Source organism: Pagrus pagrus (genome assembly GCF_965226575.1).
Source record: "Pagrus pagrus genome assembly, chromosome: 7".
NCBI lineage: Eukaryota > Metazoa > Chordata > Actinopteri > Spariformes > Sparidae > Pagrus > Pagrus pagrus.
The window spans coordinates 12,731,375-12,750,635 of record NC_140191.1 but is presented as its reverse complement, the minus strand read 5'-3'; the positions used below and the strand labels follow the sequence as shown (position 1 = coordinate 12,750,635).

The following is a 19,261-nucleotide window of genomic DNA, read 5'->3' as shown; positions in this document are numbered from 1 at the left end:
AGGAATCTGTGCAGAGCGTCTGCATGTTTTAATAAATATTTGGCACCAGTGTATTGATCATTGTATAGCAAGAGGAAGCGATACCATATGTTGCTGTATCAATATTTAGCTCCACCCCTAGTCAGTAGGTACTGTACAGTCAAGTTCAGGCCAGTAGGTTCAACACTCTGGGAGTCAAAACACCTTACAGGTCCCATGATAACTCTGTGGGTTCAAAATATGATTATAGGGAACTTTTAAAAGCTTATATATTTCATAAAACACAAGATACTTAAACTTCTCTCAGCCTTTAATCATATTTTAAATGAAACGCACAGAATAGCTTGCCATTCATTTTTACACAGGATTTAACATTTTAAAGTCATGAGTTACATGCAGACATTGCTTATTTTTAAGCATTACTAGCCAAACAGGTTAGAAATTGCTGGGTTATTCCCAGCAGTAAGTAAAGTAAGAGGTGAATTTGAGATTAGTCTCATATGAATTAACATGGCTAAATTTACAAAAAGCCCAAATTGCCAACAATGAAGCGTTCAGTTTTTAAACTATTCCATGTAAATGCATTGGTGTCTCCCTGGCTGATATTACTGATTACCACCTGGGATTCGTCCTGAAACAACCAGCGTCTGAGTGAACACTGTTTTATTGTTGAGACAGATTATGGTGGCACTCTACTTTGGAGAGTCAACAGTAGTAAATCAAATGTACAATTAGATTTAATCTTTGTCAGTGATCTTAATTTTTCTGATCTGTTCTCTTCTACTCTAGGCTGAATCAACATCTCAGAAACGAAGCTGGCGCTTACTACTACTTTTACCAAAGCGAGGGCCAAAAGCCTTTAGCAGCTTCTGCTCAGCTCTGCAAGAAACTGAGCAGCAGCACCTGTGTGATCTGCTCACACAATCACCAGAAAAAGACGGCAGAGAGACACGTGTAGAGGTGAGTGTACAGTTAATCAAACATCACCCCACACACACACACACAGAACAGAACAGAACAGAAAGCTACAGTATACACAGCAGATTATTACCAGACTTGGTGCAGTTCTTGGACTGTTTTCTGCTCATAGAGTATTCAGCCTGAGGAAGAGCCAGAGGGAGAGGGAGGGCGACTAGTCATGCACGCAACTGAAAAGATGAGAAAGGTAAGGAGAGTGCTTATAATCCCTCAACCAGAATTACCACAGTCATTGTCCCTTTTAGAGACTTTGGTGAAACAAAAGCTATCTGGACACTTTTTTTATCAGTTCTTTTTAAGGCGGCTTCATAATTGTCAGCTCAGTTGTAAATGCTCACAGTTCATTGAAAAATTCACACATCTTAGATAATTGTCTGCTCCAGTTACATGGTTGTCTGCAGACATCCTCAGTAGACAGAGAAGAAAAGAGCGAGGTTAGCAGCACATCATCATGCCCAGGCCAAGCCTCAGATGGTCCCGGTCAGGGAGAGGGACACAGGACAAAGAAAAGACGAAGAGATAAGCAGACAGATGTGAGGCACACAAACCGCATCCGTCTTTTGTTACACAGCCACATGGCCTGCTGAGGTGGTCACACAACAGGCAGGAGATTCTTTGATAGTTAAGTTATGATTGTAATTCACACATTCCCTCAACAAATAACAGCTGCGGCTGCTGAAAACAAAGAACAAAATCCTCCATTATCTATCTTCAGTTGTTTGTGTTAGGCAGCTGATGTTTTGTCATTAATCATTAATGCATGATTTTGAATTTCAGAGGTTTGTGGACTCTTCTCTTCCACTTTCTACACAAGAAGGAATCGCTGCCAAGAGAGCAAGGACACATGGTGAGTGGCATTGTAGCATGGCCTGCATTCAGGGTAAAATGGATTTCTCTTGTTGTCAATATTTTTCTGTTTCCGTGGAGACAAGGGGTGTTGTCGGGAGAAGTGTTTATCTCTTGTCCAGTTTAAACAGACAGGTAATTGAATATACTTCAACACAAAACAATACCCTCAGCAGCCTGAGAGAGTTCAGTCTGTGTGAATTGTTTATTATATAATCGTATCACTGAGAGAAGCGTAGGAGTGTAGCTGCTCTAGTATTTGGCTTCTGTCTGTACCTACAAGTGCCACGCCCCAAGAGTGACTCATTCACAGCATTGTAGTACAAAGTTTATTGTCGCACAATGGCTGGTGGGAGCTTGCAGTGATGTGAATACTTTGCATCAGCAATTCATCTTGTATCAAGCAGAGTTTAACATTGTGGTTCTGTGTGTCTCTCTTTCTCTCTGTGTGTCAGAGTCCATGGAGTTTAGTCTGGATGCAGACAGTCCCATTACCACTCCCGTGCTCCCGTGCACACCTGACTTTTACCTCTCTCACTGCCAGCAGGTAAAATACTTCTCTGTCAGCTCAGCAGGTTTGCAGCAACAAACTAGGTTGTGTTTTATCTGTGATCTTTAGAGAAATACTTCAGTGTCTTCATATCACCTATCTAGATATGATTTGATGTAGAGCATTAAATGCAGTCAAATGTAGTGATTATGAATTAGATTAATAAATACTAATGGTACAGTAATAATGGTATAATGTAATGTATGCAAACAAGGTGTTAAAACCTTTTTTCTCTTCTTCCACTCCAGTCTTACAGAATGAATTCATCCCCTCGTGGTTTTGCTTTGGTGATCAGTAACGTGACCTTTGATCCTTGTGCTGCGCCTGACCTTGACCCGAGGAAGGGAGGTGAGGTGGATGACGAAGTCCTCAGGAAGGTCTTCACAGAGCTGGACTACCTGGTTACAGTCCACAGAGACCTCACTGCTCAGGTAGCACACACTCACACTTTGTATTTACAGAGGGTTTGAAACGCAAAAAAAACATCCATTTTATTTAGTTGACAAAGCTTGAAAAAGGAAGTTGTAGAAGTGGGAGGGGCAACCTTTTGACCTTGAATCATTTTCAGAAAATTACCTAGCCAGTGCTTGTTGAAAAGGAGGCTTTCAAATAAGATTTGTTTGGCAGGTTTGTTTCGCTCACTCCCCATTTTCAGTGCCGTTCAGTGTGTTATCACAAAGAAAACACATTTAACATCTCAGTCATTTAGCGTGTTCCAAGAAAAGAAAATGAGGAATGAATAAGCATCTTCTACAGCCTTAATTCCAAACAATTTGTGTAAATCAAATAAATTGATTGCTAATCCTGTTCGACTTATACTCAATTAAAAACAGTACAAAGACAATTATTCAATATTGAATAATTTTACCTCTGATTTTGATGCCAGCAACATGTTTCAAACGAGTTGAAGGATTTGGAATGCTCCAAAAACACCTGTTTGGAACATTCCACAGGTAAACAGGTTTCACTTTGTGAAACACGATTGTTTACAGGCTGTTGCTACGTGGGCTCAGGAAGACTGTCAGACCATTGTCTTAAACACAGTATGCAAATGACTGCGTGCTGTTTTTATTATTGTTTTACACAGCTTGTATATAACCACATGGTTCCCTTACCAACCTCTTCAGTATAAAATAGCAACTTGCAAACAAAGACTTGGAAAGCCTCGGACACTTGCTCGTCTGTGTTAACTGCAGGTTTCCTGACTCCTCATTCTTTGTGTAGGGCATGAGGACGTGTATTGAGAAATTTTGTCGACGACCAGAACACCAGAAAGTGGACAGCTGTGTGGTGTGTCTGCTCTCCCACGGAGTGGAAGGAGCTATATATGGCACAGATGGACAGCTCCTGCAGGTGTGTTTTGGGTGATCGTTTTCTGCCTCGATGTATGTAATGCCATTCAAGGGTAAAGATGAGACACCTAATTTGTGTGTCACTTAATCAATTTCAGTTGGACTGGGTGTTTGAGGCCTTTGACAATTCGCACTGTCCGCTGCTACAGAACAAGCCGAAGATGTTTTTCATCCAGGCCTGCAGAGGAGGTAAGGGTCTCTGTGACTAGCATAACACCCGCAACTTCAAGGCTGTCTTATTAAATATATTTTCCTAATTCATTTACATGTCAATGAGTGGGGGACTCATTGACATGTAAATGAATTAGGAAAATATATTTATCAATATCTGCAAACCTATATAGACTTCTTACAATAGCCAGTCAATATGCTAAACTATATATAAATGAATGAAACAGTTGATTTAGGTTCCATAATCCTTTACTGAGTGTTTGGCCTTACCCGAGTATATTATTGTTAAAATGGCTTAGAATGTGTGCTAGACTACCCTTTGTTTAATGGGCAGGATCTGTGCAACATGCAATAAAAACCTTTTACTGTAAGATTGAGAGAAAAAAAGCAGACGCCAGCCTGTCCCTCCACATGTCCAGATGTTGTCTGCTGTCACCTTCCTAGCCACTGGGGCAGGTTACCCGGGTGACAGCATCACAGCTATCCATCAGCACCACAGCTCCAGCTGGTCAGAATTCAATGTTCTGTTGTAGACTTTAGCAAAATTGAATTCAAAGTAGTACAATAATAGTCCATAAACATGTATTTAATCTGTGACTAATCAGGCTCCCAGCTAATTAGTCAGTCTCTGTGATGGAGGTTATGATCTGACTACATGGCTGATGATGCCCCTGACAAATCCACAGACCCCTCAGGAGCAATCTTAATTACTGTCACACGCTCCCTCGCTCCACCACAGGTGTGCTGATGAAAGGCCATTAGATGAAGTTGGCCTCTGCTTCTGCAAATAGCTTCAGTCAAAACGAATAATTAATCTGTTCCAGTATTCATGAAAATCCTGCCAAAAATTATGCAGGTTAACGATTTGGTCTCCAAATTAATGAAAAAAGGTGCTGAATGGAAAAAACTGAGGCTTTTTAACAGAGGCTGTTTCAGATATTACTTCAAGAATCAAGGCTGCAGTCCAAGCCCCCTTAAATCTGTGTTCAAAACAAATCAATGTTTTTCAGACTGTAGTCTTGCTCCTTTTTTATAGGTGAAGTAGAACAAATCCAAGCTAAAGTGCTTCAGCTCTGGTTTTTCAACCAGATGTTAAGAAGACTGATGGATGTTTGAGGTTAATTTGAAACCGCCTTGTCTTCCAGAGGAGATGGACTGTGGCGTGGAGCAGATAGATGGGCCAGCAAGGACCTGCTCACCCAGCTGTGAACAGCGGGATGCTGGCAGGGAAGGACAGGGGGATGCAGACTCCAGACAGAGAGGGGACATGGGCCGGCCCAGAATTAAACTGCCCCAGCGGTCTGACATGATCTGTGGCTACGCATCTCTCAAAGGTCAGAGAATTAGTAAGTTTGTCCCTTTTGTTATTATGGGGTGGACTATTTAACTGAAGTGTGAAAGATTTGTGCAAAGAAATGTGTGGGAAAATGAATGCAGCAGTAGAGATGTGAGGTAGCAGCATTTTAACCAGCAAAAACAAATCAGTGTGTGGACCACCTGTCTTTTTCCAATGCTGTATCCAACTGTGGCTTAATGTGCATGCAGCTTTTCCAACAAATAACTGCAGCAAAACCAAAATGGATCATAGTGGTGGCTTTAAAGGGAAAGTCCACTGATTCAACACATCAGAGTCTGTTTATTGGTGTTGGGGAATACTAGTGCATATGTGAATGCTTGTTTCAGTCGTTTTTAAGTGAAAATGTCAAACATTTGCTGGTTCCAGCCTCTTAAAGGATTTCCTGCCTTTCTTTGTCATTTGTTATTTAAATAAAGAGTCTTTGGGTTTTGGACTGTCAGTTGGATAAAAGAAGCTGTGCAGGCTCTGGGGAATTGTGATGGGCATTTTTATTTATTTATTTTTTCTATTAGAGCTCAACCGATATATTAGTTTGCCGATATTGGCCTATCACAGATGTATCATATCAGCCTTTATGTTTTCGCTTTATTGTTTATCATTATTGGCAACAGCCCAAAAAATTGAGTATTGGTCAGGCTCTTAATTTTCAAGCTCCTCGTCTTTGCTTGAAGCTATGTCTCAGGAATACATTTGCAGTTACAAGCACAAGCAAGCCTGAGTCTCCTGCTGTAATGTTTGGGATGTGTTTGACCAGAACAGACGTCTCTGGTTCTTCTGCATCAATTTTCATACTTGGTATGAACTTTTTGTAGTGGTAGTTCCACTAGTGTAGTTCTGACAACATTATAGAAGTGCAATGCTAAATCAGTGGAGTACTCTCTCTCAGCATAAGAACAAAAGTGTTGGGGGTTAAAATTGTATTGGTCAGTTAAGTTTTCTTTGACCTCTACCATCACCCACTTTGGTTTGAGTGCACTTTGACTACATTTCCACAACAGTTATCTCAGCGTTAGATGTTAACATTGTTTTGTGACTCACAGTTTCTGTTTCCAGTTATGTAAATACCAGACACCACCTTAGCTCTGTCTCCCTGCATCTCATCTCGCTGTATTAAGCTTTTTATTGTTTGATCTCTTCCTCCTCAAGGCACAGCAGCCATGCGTAACACCAAGAGAGGATCCTGGTTCATTCAAGAAATCAACACAGCGCTACGCCTCCATGCCAGAGACAAACACCTTGCAGACATCCTGGTGCAGGTGAGCAAATATCCTATACTTACTTATACTGCATTCACAGTGCTGTCTATTTATTTATTTAGTTGACATTACTGTAATCCTCCTGTCTTTTGTTTGTCTGTCTCCAGGTCAACGGGCGTATTAAGGAGCGGGAGGGTTATGCTCCTGGCACAGCTCACCATCGCTGCAAAGAGATGTCGGAGTTCACCAGCTCATTGTGCAAAGACCTCTTCCTTTTCCCCAAGTACCAGCACCAGTATTGATTTGCAAAAATGCACATACACAGATTAAAAACAAACACAGACCATTCCTTGCATTGAGGCCTCTCAATGAAGGGCGCACAACTGCTCATTCCACTCCAATCACTGCCACACACTCAAACATTCCCCTGTTACAACCTCACATCCAAACAGAGGATTTATTCATTAATTTTTTCTATGTAAATACTGCCTCCTCAAACCCACAGACATGCCCGCATACACGCAAAGTTTGGAAAGGAAGAAGGAGCGAGCTTATGGTAATCTACATGTACTCATGTATCTGTATGTCTGTGTCTATGCCAGTTAGAGGGTTTAGATGTTAATCCTTTGTAGTCAAAAACAAAATAGTATTTTTTTGTTTTCCTACTGCACAGCTACTTTGAGGTTTCACTCGCTTTTTAAAATGTATTTTGTACACAGATCTATTTTTGTGGCTTTATTTTGTATGAAATTGTTTTTATAAGGATTTTTAAGCCCATTCCTTTTTTTGTATATAATGTTTGTTATGATTTGTGTCCATCTCTTGTTTTTAGTATAGTGACAGGCAGGGGGCAGCACAGCAGAGACAAATGCATTTCATCCATATGATTCATATCTCCTGCAATTTAAAATGAAATTTACTGTCATAATTGCAGACAGCTTTTATTGTAATTACAGTCAGTTACCGTGATGAATCTTTGCAGCTTCTCATAAGTGAAGTTCACATTTTTTTCTCACAGTTTGCCTTATGAAAAGCAAAGACACCTACAGGGCAGCTTCAAATAAAGATCCCGCATTGTTTCAGTTTTATTCCGCTTTTATTTGTAAAATTCAGGAAATTTCAGCTTTTTAACCTTAAATATCCTGAAGGCACTCAGTGTAAATTTCATTCCATATCAGCTATGTTACTGTGTGTGTCCTCGTGTCCTGGTGGTGGGCTGCCAGGGGAATGTGGTGCTACTTGTGGGGTCATACACCTAAAGTATGAACTCTGACCTTTACGCTAACTCTGACTGCTAATAGTGTTTCTCTCTACGTGGGAGGTGCACATTTACATTTTTTACTGTATCTGATACAGTAAGGATAAAAGATGTATTTCCTATGTCTTCCATAAACGATATGCAATTTTCTCCAGCAGTCTGTGCCATGTGACGACGATCTGTTAAATGAATTTATGACCATGGAGGTCTTACAGTATATTGTATCGCTTTGGCAACCCCACACACACAGAAATCAATTTCTCAAGGCTGTGTGAGCATTGATGTTTCCCAGAAAGGCCCTGACTAGGCAAAGTGTGTTTAGTTACAAGAGTGTTGTAATGAAGAAAACAGAACATGTGGTCGAAACAGTATTGATTGTTAACCATCTGTAAACAAAGATGCCTTTAAGCTGTGTGTGAGGTGCTTGTAGGAGAGTTGACCCTTGTCTGGAAGGTGCTCACTCCTCTAATCCTTTGTTTTTTGTAATGAGGAAATATGATTTAATATATGAAAATTTTGGAGTGCTATAAAAGGGTAACTCTCCTGCAAGGTGAGACGTTTTGAGGATTGCTGTTTGCTGCCAAGTGTTGGGGGGCTGAGAGGGATTTTATTTCTGTCAAATGACTGCCAAATGTTCTATACAATAAACTACCCATGCGTTTTAAACAAGACAAGCTTTTGGTTGTTTTCTTACAGCTGCATGTGCATATGTTTGGCTTAAGCTGAATCCTGCACAGAGAGTGTGCAGCCTCTGCACGAATGTTGCTCCTGTGCATGCTCCACTATTATTTGATCCTCCTTGTTGCTGTGTTTGTGTGTGTTGTTCCCGGCGTACAGCTTGTCCTCTCCGTTCTCAGGTATAGTATAACTGGCTCCCCACTATTTCGCTGCGCTCAGGTCTCTCCATGCTGTGACTGGGACGTATGTATCTCTCACACTGCCCGCCGCCCAGTGATAATGTTCTTAGTGTATCAGATAGAGGCCCGGCCAGCTGTCCACAGTCATTCTCCCTTGACACACACATATATACACACACGCCGGCGGTCGGAGTAACACATTTCTCGCTGGCCTCCGGTGTAGCTGTGAGATTAGGCTGTTATGCGCTGGCGTGTGGACCACAAAGCAGGGCGGGGTTAAGAGGGATCTACGTGTGTCTGTGTGTCTTTGTGGTTGTCATAATGGCCGCCAGTCTCATCAGCCTGAGAGGAGGAACCAGAGGACGAGTTAGAGACATTTAGATTAACTTGTCTGCATGGGATGTTGTTCCTCCGAGGGTGTGGAGAGGTGGTGGTCTAACCAGAAGGCCTGTGAGCTTTTCAGCGAATGATGTGTGGCGTTTTTACGCTTAGCTTCCTTCCTGTGTAGCTCCTCTAGATATCTGAACCTGCTGAGGAGGTTAAGCAATATGGAGATCACTTTACCATGCTCCACAGCGGTTTCTGGGAGGGTGTCTTAATGTAGGGGGGGTGCATTCAGTGTGATTTTTTTTTTTCCTGTGAGGGAGGACTGTCATAGCATGTGAGCGTTATGGGGATTGCCTTGCATCATTGGCTGATTAGGTGTGAGCTGTCATAGGGGTGTCGTGTGCACCTTCCTGCTCACGTTGCAGGGGCAGCCCTATGGGGGGGTGCCCTTCCAACCCCCACCACCTGCCCCCACCCACCCTTTCAAACAAGCACAGTCCATCCAAACACACACACACCTAATAGCTGACTGGCAGGGAGGGTGCTGCTCAGAGCAACAAGTTGTGTGTGTATGTGTGTGTGTGTGTGTATGTGTGTGTGTGTGTGTTATTAGGTGTCTGCAGTTCTAATAAAGGAAAGCGCTGCGTCCTTCACTGCCTCATCAGATGGCTTTGCTCTGCTTTGTCCGCCTGTCTGATCTCTGTCCGTGTGTCTGTCAGGTCTGCAGTGGAGCTGGATGGCTTGCAGCCTCTGGATCATCTGGAGAAGAACGCGTTCGGGAAGGACGTCATCTGCGTTCTTTGATTTTCTCCGTGTAACGAGTGTGTTTGAGAATGAGTTTATAGGAGAGTGAGAAACTTTAGAAGATGTTTATTTGACCTGGTGTGAAGTCTGCGTGTGTGTGTACTTAAAAGAGAGGGAGAGAGAGTGTGTGTGTTTGTGTATGGTGTTGCCCACGCCATTGGAAATGCTGGGGTGTCCAGCGAGGTTATTTTTGGATCAGTGACAGCGTGTCAATGGCTGCAGATGCGTCGCAAAGGAAGGCTCTGAGATACCAACAGACCCTGGTAGGTCTTTCCCAAAACTTCCTTTACCTGCCTGCCTGTCTGCCGTCCTATCCGTCTCTTTAAATGTCTTTTCCCTTCTCCTCACTTCATGTCTCTCCACCTGCCTCTCCCTCATCTATCCATCTACCCACCTGTCACTTAGTCTGTTCCAACCATCCTTCACTTTCCCTCATTCTTTCACCACCGACCTTTCAAGACTTTCCTTCCACTTTTACCTCCTAGTCATTTTTCGCCTGCTGCATCCTTTCTTGTCCACCAGCAGTGCTTTCTCACCTCCTCTGTTCTCGTTACTTCTTGAACGAGATTTCTGCAACTTAATGTCAAGTTTATTAGTACAGCCCTGAAACATTCACAGTTTCTGCTGCTTTCACACCGCCCACGCTATGAAACACTGAGTGAGAGCGATAAATGGAAAGTCATCCCTGCAATAATACAAGGATTTTATAATTTATTTTGACACCAGTCTCCTACTTGATGTCTTGCCTTTATTGTTTTTGGCTTCATGTCTACTTCGTGACCCTGTCTTATCTCCTATCTGTTATCCTCCTCAAGCTGCAGCCTTGTAAAGTCATTGCTGTTTTCATGTGTTGGCGGATATAAATACCAATATACAGGAAACCTGAGCAGACAGGTTAGATGTACGCGTTAAGATGAAGTCATGTCACTATATCCTTTGGTTCATCTGTTTAAATGCTCATCCAGAATGATGGTCACTCCTCCCACGAGCATCATGGCCGCCATTGACTTTCTTCTGCTCTATGGTCATAAATGACTCACAGCATCATTGTCTTTTTTCAGCAGTTGACTTGAAGCATTGTGTTCAGGGTTTTTTTTAAAGGGCATTTTCAGCAGAACTGAATGTGAATTATAAGACGAGGGAATGACAGATACATGAGCAGCTGGGGTGTGTATGTATGTGTTAAAGCAGCCTGAGCAACTGACAAAGTGAGGAGGAGCAGTGACAGTGTCTTTTCCGTCTTCTCTTCCTCTCCTCCTCTAAGACGATGGACGATTGCCCAAAGCAAATCTCTAATTCCCGGCCCTCGTAGGGCCCCACAGGTCAGATATAAATAAGAAATCTCAATTAACCACACTATTTAGAGGCTTAATGTCTCAACATCTCACATCTCTCAGGTGTGAAAGTGGTGATGTCGTCTGTGTGTTTGTGAGAGAGGAAATTAGAGCCTTGAAGGATTGGAGGAGTTTATGTGTAGAGCTGTTAATAGATCATCCGAATATAATTTGTTTATTGATCAGCAGCCGTGTATATATTCGGGTTGATGGTTTAGCTCGCTTAATCTTCACAGATGCACACTGATGCTGCAAGGCCACAATAGACATCTGTGATTTAGTGAGGTTAAAAACTGGGTTTTATTTGTTTATTTGTTGTTTAAAAAAGTGAAAGCATTATTGATGTTTAGGTTACAAGTAATCGCATTTGGATAATAAAATTTAAAGGATAAGTTCACCCAAAAATGAAAATTCAGTCATTATCTATTCACCCTCACGCCGATAGACAGTTGGTTGAAGTTTCTTAGTCCAGAAAACATTTCTGGAGCTTCACAGTAAAACAGCTTTGCAGCATTTTCCTAAACAGCTGAAGTAGATGGGGACAACAAAAAATGGCTTCATACAGGCGATCTAGCAAAATCTAAGTATGTGCAGTCGAGTTAGTGTCCACCCCATACGAACGCTTTTAACATAACGGCTACAGTGAAGATTTAGGCTTTAAAAAGGATTTAAATAACATCTTTTATCAGTTTGGGATTTCAAGCCCCCGGAGACTTGGATACATCAGACAAGCTTAATGGAGCCATTTTGGGGTTTTTTTCAACACAAATCCCGTTCCCAGGTGTTTAGGATGCTTTTTAGGATGCAATGCACTTTTGCTGTGAAGGTCCAGAAATGTTTTGTAGACTACACCCGACTTTCCATCCGCATAGACGTAAGCAAATAATAACTGAATTTATTTTTTTGGGTAAACCTTTCCTTTTAACTCAGTGAAGGCCTGCCTCATACTGAAGTGTTTTCCTTCAAAATTTAGTTAAAGTTCCAGCTGTATTGTCATCATACATTACAGGATTGCACAATTAAATGTGGTTGTAGAACTAATTAATAAAGAACTAAGAACTGAATAAATATGAGTCAAAAGAAAAAAAGGAAAAGTTAAGATAAGAAAAACAGGCAACGTTTTATTTTACAAGTCTGTTAGTTCTTCGTAATTTTGTCAAACCAAAGCTTTTATTAATTGATTATTCATTTATTATTCAAATTTTTTTTGTCTGTAGTTAAATTTGATACTTTTGAATGTTTAGCTGACCCTTTATGCACTGTCTGACTAAAAGACTGTTACACTAGTAAGTACTTGGAGTGTACCAGTTGAACAGTGGCTGTAATTAGTACAAACAAAGCTTTATTTAACGCATACCTGGTATAAAGGTGCAACATTTTGGTCACAGACTTGTACATAACTTCTAATAAACTTGGTGTGTAAGAATTTAACATGTTGTTTTCCCATAATTACTGCCTAATGTATAGCTCTTTTCACAAAACTTTTTGGCAACAATTAGGGAATTATTCAAAAATTAACTACGGACCCACAAAATTAAGTGTTATGTTAAACTTCTAAAAGATTTTATTTTTTAAAACGAATTTAGTTAGTTTAAACAAAGACGTCTAGACGTCTTCTGACCCGCAAATCACCAAAGTATTGCTTGCTGGGTTTGTAAAGTTGTGTTAATTACTTCCAAGTCACACAGCTGTTGTTGACCCTTGACCTTAACGAAGAGGAAGCACCCTCTGTGGGCTTGTGTCACATTGACAGACACACTCCAGCATGGTGGGCGAGAACACATAGCGGTGTGTGTGTGCCTACTATTTGTTTGTGCTTGCTTTGATACAGCTGGTTGTGTGTTACAATATTTTTGATGGTTAAAAGTGAGGTTGTGTGAGGAGACGAGTCTCAATCTGTGAGAATGTCAACAGCAGTGAAATAGATCTCATAAGTCTCAAATGTTACAGGCTACTAAAAGGGATAGCGTTCACCTGCCAAATGTCACGCAGACTGGAATGACAGGGATGTAGACGATTAAGCCATTAAATTTCATATGATATCGCAGTCACTTGATGTGCATTTTCAATTACAGAGGTGGCAATAATGTAATAATTAAACTATTATTAGTCGTTACATCAATAGTTACAAGATGAAACATCATGTTTATGTTGCAAAATAGCATCAATAACTTGTCATTGTTTTTGTGTAAAGGTTAAAGCCCTCCATCTGTCTGTACAACAGGCCTCCTGGGAGAGATGAGCCGAAAGAGAGATAAACAGCGTGAGAGAGGGAGAGGTGCGGAGAAGTGTGTCAGTGAACATTGGGTCACACTGCTGCTAAATTTATCCACGAGTAAGGTTTCACCTCAGGGGTGGGGGTTGGATGGATGGGGACAAGGGGGTGGTGAGAGGGAAAGTTTCAGGGGGAGAGTGAGGGAGAAAGGTGAAAGGCTGCACACTCGAGTTCAGTTGGAGGTGAGACGGCTTGGAGACGAGCGGGCGAGAAAATCTGTTGGTGGAAGCGAAGGGCAGAAAAATCTGATTTTTTAATATGCTTTTTTGCCTTACGGGACTGTGCAATTGGGAAAACAAACAAAATGCTAAACTGAATATATAACAAAAGTTTATATCCCAAAAGCATCTCAAGGCTAAGGTGTTATTAATACACATACACTTAGAAATGCAATACAACTGTCTTTGCCTAAAGATACACGTCCCAGAACACAAGAAACTGGTTGCAGCTGCTCAGAATGGACCCATAAATGTGTTTTTTGTTATGAAGTAATTATTTACAAAGACATAAAGTAGATTAAACCAGCAGTACCAGTACCAGTAATTTGGTTTAAAAATGACTGCAAGGTTTTTTGTATGTTGCATTGAAATGTAGATTGTAATTTCATGATTCAGCAAAATTATTGTTATTACCATATTATTGTGACATTGTGATTTATCTATAAATCTGATCATGTTCGAGCCTTCCTGATACCGAACCTGAACTTTGTGTAGCACCGATACCGAGTACAATCCGTTCCAATCTGTTGAGTTGCATACAGGTGTACGGGACGCTGCAGGAAGTAGCAGGGTCCCGTTTCTAATAATTAATGTGGTATCGGACCAGCGCATAGACTCGTGTCGTTGCCAATACCGTTTCAAGCATTTTAGGTTGTATTGGAGGTCAATGGCGGTATTGGAACAACTCTATTAAAACTGTAAACATTGGTGTGATATACGTGATAGACCGTTTCCACTGCAGACATTTTGTCCCTTCACAACAGGAAAGCGCAGATGTAATTATCACACTTTTTTTTATTATCACACAAGTCAAATTTTCTCTTGTACACTCTTTCTCTTACATATTTTTTTCTTTTTCCTCCTATAAATTTTTGAGCATTTCTATGTTATTATTGGATCATTGTCAATTGATTGGTTAGTTTTTCTGTTTATTGCGTGTGTTTTTTTTGTTTGGTTTTAGTCGTATTTTCCCAAATATGTTTTATTAACTTTTATAGGTTTTGTTTTTGTTGTTTTTTCTGTTCTTTTCTGGGAGGGGGGGTCAGTCATATATGCCTGATGACACATCTCTCATCTGAATTTATCTAATCTTGTGTGTGTGCAAATAAAATTAAAATAAATAAAATAAATGGCTGCATTCCATTTTGGTGTGCATTTTGGTCTCAGGGCCCTGGTATTATGTGTGTTGGCTTATTGTTTTTTCTTAGTGGGACACTTTCCTGCTATGACAAGTCAAAATGTCTGTTGTGGAAAAGGCATTACATCATCCCTGGTTTGAGTCTGACATGGGACCTTAGCTGCATGTCACTCCCCCTCTTTTTTACCTCATATCCTGTTACCTCTCTGCTGACTCTAATAAAGGTGTAAAACGCTGCCCCAAACCACTGATATTGGTCACAGTACATACTGAGGCTGACTATGAGAAGGAGAAAAGCTTTACAAATGGATTAAACTAAATGAGGTTTGGAACATTTCTCTGGATTTGCAGCCAATGCTCCACTTGCTGCAAAGAAACTGAAAGCTGCATCCATCCATCCATTCTCTACCGGTTAAGGTCACTAATGGGGGTGTTGGAGTGTATCCCAAAATGCATCAGGTAAAAGCCAGGGCACCACCCTGTACAGGACACAATTCTATCGCAGGATAAGGTATAATCAGACACACCGTATTTACACTCTGTTTGGCTACATTGGGTAGAAATGGAAAGAGTTGCGGGTGATCAAGTATCTAATCCCAACAGACACAAAGTTAAAGCACTATAATCCACCAAACTGACTGAAGCAGACAGTTCTCAGATTAAAGCAAACAGCTACCTTCAGCACTCTGGTCCCCAAAGACCCAGAAACCACGTGAGAACTACTGGGTCACAGCAGAACAGTCAGTGACCCATTTTAGGTCCTGCAGTTGGAGAACGGCTTGAAAAAATAAAGGTCAAGAATACAGGCCAATCAATATAACAGCAAGCCAATATTACCAGCTGATAACATCTTATTAAATAAGTCAGTATTGGTCATACTGTATACTGATATTGGCTACATGAAAGAAAACAATCTTGCCTCAGTACATTTTTTTGTCATAACTTGAACTTAATCCTTTATAAACAAATTTGAGCATACACATCCAAAAGTACTTGTTTGTGTACAAAACAAATGTTAGCCCAAAAAACATGATACTGATTGCTGTACCACAGCCCAGTCAGGCTTTAGTAAAGCATGTCATCTATGCAGAAGGCACTTAAAGTACAGGTCAGTATTATCCCGATATCATGGTTATGGCGTCCACTCAGTCAGCAGGTATTATTTTCATACCTTAAGCTTGTGTCCGGCCTGCCTGGTATCATTTATGATCCTGCTGCAGGAATCTGCTGGATCAACCACCTGACTGGGAATCTACCCCTCTGAATTAAGAGCTGCTGACAATTTATTGTCAAGCCTCAAGTGTCTGTGTTAACCTCTACTGCTTTCCCCTCTGTGTGTGTGCGTGTGTGTGTGCTGCACTGACCATACCTGTCAGTCATGATACCTGAGGTCCATACTGTATGCAGGCAGGTAGCAGGTACAGCCTGTGTCCGTCACACTGACAAAGACAGGGAAGGACAGATGTAAGACAAAGATATCCAGAAAGGGATTACAGTATATTAAAGACACGCAAGAAAGTGAGCAGCAGCCTGCAGGAGGAACGGCTGGAAAGATGAGGGAGCGGATCAACACTTTTGAAACAGTTCTCAATATAGATCAATTTCTGGTAAGGTTTATTATCTTGTATAATGAGGTGTTTTCTTACTTTTCCAAGAAAAAATGCATTAATGATTAAGAGGGGAGATGTAGAAGAAGGCAACTTGTGTACAATCTCTCGCTGTCTATTGATTTTAAATTCAAAATGTCATGTTGTTATCTAAGTTATTACATGTAAGCCAGCTTTACAACGCATGAAAGGGCCTCAACCGTTGTTTTTTCCTGGATTACTCCGCGTAATGTTGAACTGTGGGCTCATGCATAACACATGTAAGTTTACAGCTCAGTTTATTTTTCTCTTTTGGACGCGCCGACATGCCTTAATTAGAACACGACAGCTTGTACAGTGTTCAGACTAGGCATGGAAATGTTATTATGCTGGTTAATTAGTGTATTCATATGGAGGCATGTGTGTGTGCTTGTGTGCGAGTCTGCTGGTTGGGAGGGAGGGTTTTGGAGGGGGTAATCTCCTGATCTATCCGTCAGTGAGTGGGTCAGATTTTATCATTAACCTTGTGCTACGGGACAGGACTATATTGTTGTAAGGCCTCACAACACACACACTCACACACAGAAACACACACACACACACACACACACACACACACACACACACACACACACACACAAACATTAATTTAGCACGCTCATAAACAGACACAAATACAAAGTTAGCATGCTTAAGAAGCCACACAAACACACACAGATATTTATGAATATGCAGTGCTGACTCCCTCTCACGAGGGACGCAGGAATGTGCTATTATTTTTTTAATTAACTCTCAATGTCACACTGCCCTTCAACCTCGCCATCTATTAGCCGCTCTCACTGTGACTGAAGCTCTGCCTCTCTTTCTCTCTTCAGGCTTGCTTCTGATTTTTGTTGTTTGCTTTTTCTTACCTCTTTTTTCTCATGTTTTAGAGTAGTATCACCTTGTTAAAGCTGGCCCATAAAGGGCAGATCTATGAATATATTCAAAGCTCTTGACAGCTCGCCGGCATAATTTAATACAGGATTTGTATTCCTCACAAAGCCAAGGGAGGACTGGTTCACATTTTTTTCATTTTCTTCATCCCACGAGATGGCAATAAGCACAACATTAGAAGAGTTCTTACAGTAGAGCACAAGAAACTAATGAGCAGTGCCAGTGTCGGAGCTGTACAGTAACGCCTGACTACTTTCATGTGTCCGCAGAGAGAGAAAAGTGCAGGAGAATAATAGAAGCCACCAGGGGAGGTAGTGGGGATCTTGCTGAGAGTAAATTAGTGCGAGCAGAAGAGTAGGGAGAGGGTGATAATATTCTCTGGTGTTCTTGACTTGAAGTGGGAAGGTCATTCCACAGTTGGAGAGTCAAACAATGGCAGCAGAGTCGTTCAAAAGCGTGTGAAAGTTGGGGCGATGGTGGTTGTTGATGTCATTTTCGGCCCTGCGTTGCACAGATGGATGTACAAGGTTACATGGTGACACAAATGTAAACATAAGGTTGAGAGAGGGAGACAGCAAAGTCACCTGATGTGAATGAATTGCAGCTTTCAATGTCTCTCTCACGCTGTCAGCCTTTTGCCTCTTTTTGTTTCTGTCACCCTCCCCTTTTGACAATTCAGTAGTCTTTAGAAGGCAGTATACTACGGCTGCAACCTAGTTTATTGCTACAAGAAATAAAGTCCATCATAGTTTCTTAAAGCTCAAGGTGACATCTTCAGATAGTTTTTTTGTCTAAACCCCCCCCCCACCCCCCACCCCCAAATTTAAAAGTACAATGATAAACAATACTTGATAAATGAATCAAAATGAAAATAAAACTGACTAGATATGTTGTGTATGTACCTAATTATCCCAAATGTTTCCAACAATGTTCGGACACCGAGAAATACATAGTTTTGTTTAAGGTCACGGTGCGTTTCAGAAGGTCACCTGTGGCTATAACTTCTAAGAAAGAGTTCGTGTGTAAGGAAGGAAGTTGATGAACGTTTTTAAACATAACGCAAATAAAACTTTGCCTCGTCTGTGTCACGTAGATAGACTTTCATTGGCAATGGTGCTACTTTAACTATGAAAACTGCAACTCCACTGACTCCAGGCAACTTAATTTTTGAGTTTTGATTGAGAGACCTTTCAATCAGTAGGTGAATTTACACAATTAATTGATTATTAAAATAGTCTATGATTAATTTTCTGCCTAACAGCTACTTGTTACAGCAGTTGGCTACTTGACATTTTACTTGGGCTTCAAGCGCAATGTTTTTTTTTAATAATATCAGTATTAATTAAAGTGGAAAGAGAGAACTTACCCCCCCCCAACGGTTCCAAGTTATATTATTGTTGCCGGTATTCTCCTCAGAGTAGCAACTACAAACAGCCAAATGTGAGTTTATTCATTCATTAGTCTATAATGGAAGCAGATAAAAATGGCGCCAGGCTGCCAAAATAGCCAAAAACAAAATAGCACAGTGAACGTGAGGCTTATAGGGAACCAATGTAAACGTTTATAGTCGTTATTTTATATCATAATGACAAAAAAAATAAAAAATAAATAAAAACGTGTCTATTGCCAGTTTAATAAAATAGACTCCGAAACTAAACATGGCAGATTATAGAAACATTTGACAGCATTTTGTAAATATTTTTGTGCTTAATAATTTGTACTAGGCTATTATACTCACAGTTATATGTCCAACAGTCAAAGGAAAGAATAAATGAAAATGTAGATATATAAAATATGGGGAAACAAAGAAAAACTGACAAGAAAACAGACAGACAAGAGAGGGTCCTTAGCAAGAGGGGGTACTGATAGGGGAAGTCTGTTGCAGGAAGCAGTTGCTACTGCTGTCTGAAGTTTAATAAAAAACCGCCATTAAAACAATTAAATTACTGTCATTCAAGTTGGTTTCATTGACTACACGTTTCAAACTAATAAAATCTGCTGGTGTGTTGTTAGACAGCTTACCAGACCTCAGAAGTCCGTTCCTCATCTCAGCTCTGGCTGCGGAGGCTACATTAGCCGCTGCTAGCATAACACACCTG

General features: G+C 40.9%; 2 protein-coding genes and 1 long non-coding RNA gene across 8 annotated transcripts in view; 2 read left to right on the top strand and 1 right to left on the bottom strand.

Moving 5' to 3' along the window:
* casp2 (caspase 2, apoptosis-related cysteine peptidase) overlaps nt 1-7,507 on the top strand; it is a 9,344-nt gene extending 1,837 nt beyond the window's left edge. For 2 of the 6 annotated variants that reach the window (XM_084356670.1, XM_084356669.1), the window contains exons 3-13: nt 769-939; nt 1,070-1,144; nt 1,341-1,490; nt 1,735-1,804; nt 2,259-2,350; nt 2,602-2,784; nt 3,578-3,706; nt 3,804-3,894; nt 5,022-5,222; nt 6,380-6,489; nt 6,597-7,507. In XM_084356670.1, the coding sequence (XP_084212796.1) occupies nt 769-939; nt 1,070-1,144; nt 1,341-1,490; nt 1,735-1,804; nt 2,259-2,350; nt 2,602-2,784; nt 3,578-3,706; nt 3,804-3,894; nt 5,022-5,222; nt 6,380-6,489; nt 6,597-6,731 (1,407 nt within the window). In that variant the 3' untranslated portion in view covers nt 6,732-7,507. The remainder of the gene's footprint in view (nt 1-768; nt 940-1,069; nt 1,145-1,340; nt 1,491-1,734; nt 1,805-2,258; nt 2,351-2,601; nt 2,785-3,577; nt 3,707-3,803; nt 3,895-5,021; nt 5,223-6,379; nt 6,490-6,596) is intronic. The other 4 variants (XM_084356672.1, XM_084356671.1, XM_084356673.1 and 1 more) reach the window with 4 other exon arrangements.
* Nucleotides 1-19,261, bottom strand: part of LOC311259482 — a 19,969-nt gene extending 708 nt beyond the window's left edge. Inside the window, exons 1-2 of the long non-coding RNA XR_014622868.1 lie at nt 19,185-19,261; nt 16,010-16,079 (exon numbers count right to left, since the gene is read on the bottom strand). This is a non-coding gene — a long non-coding RNA (uncharacterized lncRNA). The remainder of the gene's footprint in view (nt 1-16,009; nt 16,080-19,184) is intronic.
* The window catches only part of clcn1b (chloride channel, voltage-sensitive 1b), a 30,296-nt gene continuing 20,471 nt past the window's right edge, over nt 9,437-19,261 (top strand). Inside the window, exon 1 of the mRNA XM_084356666.1 lies at nt 9,437-9,938. Coding sequence (XP_084212792.1) covers nt 9,888-9,938 — 51 coding nt within the window. The 5' untranslated portion in view covers nt 9,437-9,887. The remainder of the gene's footprint in view (nt 9,939-19,261) is intronic.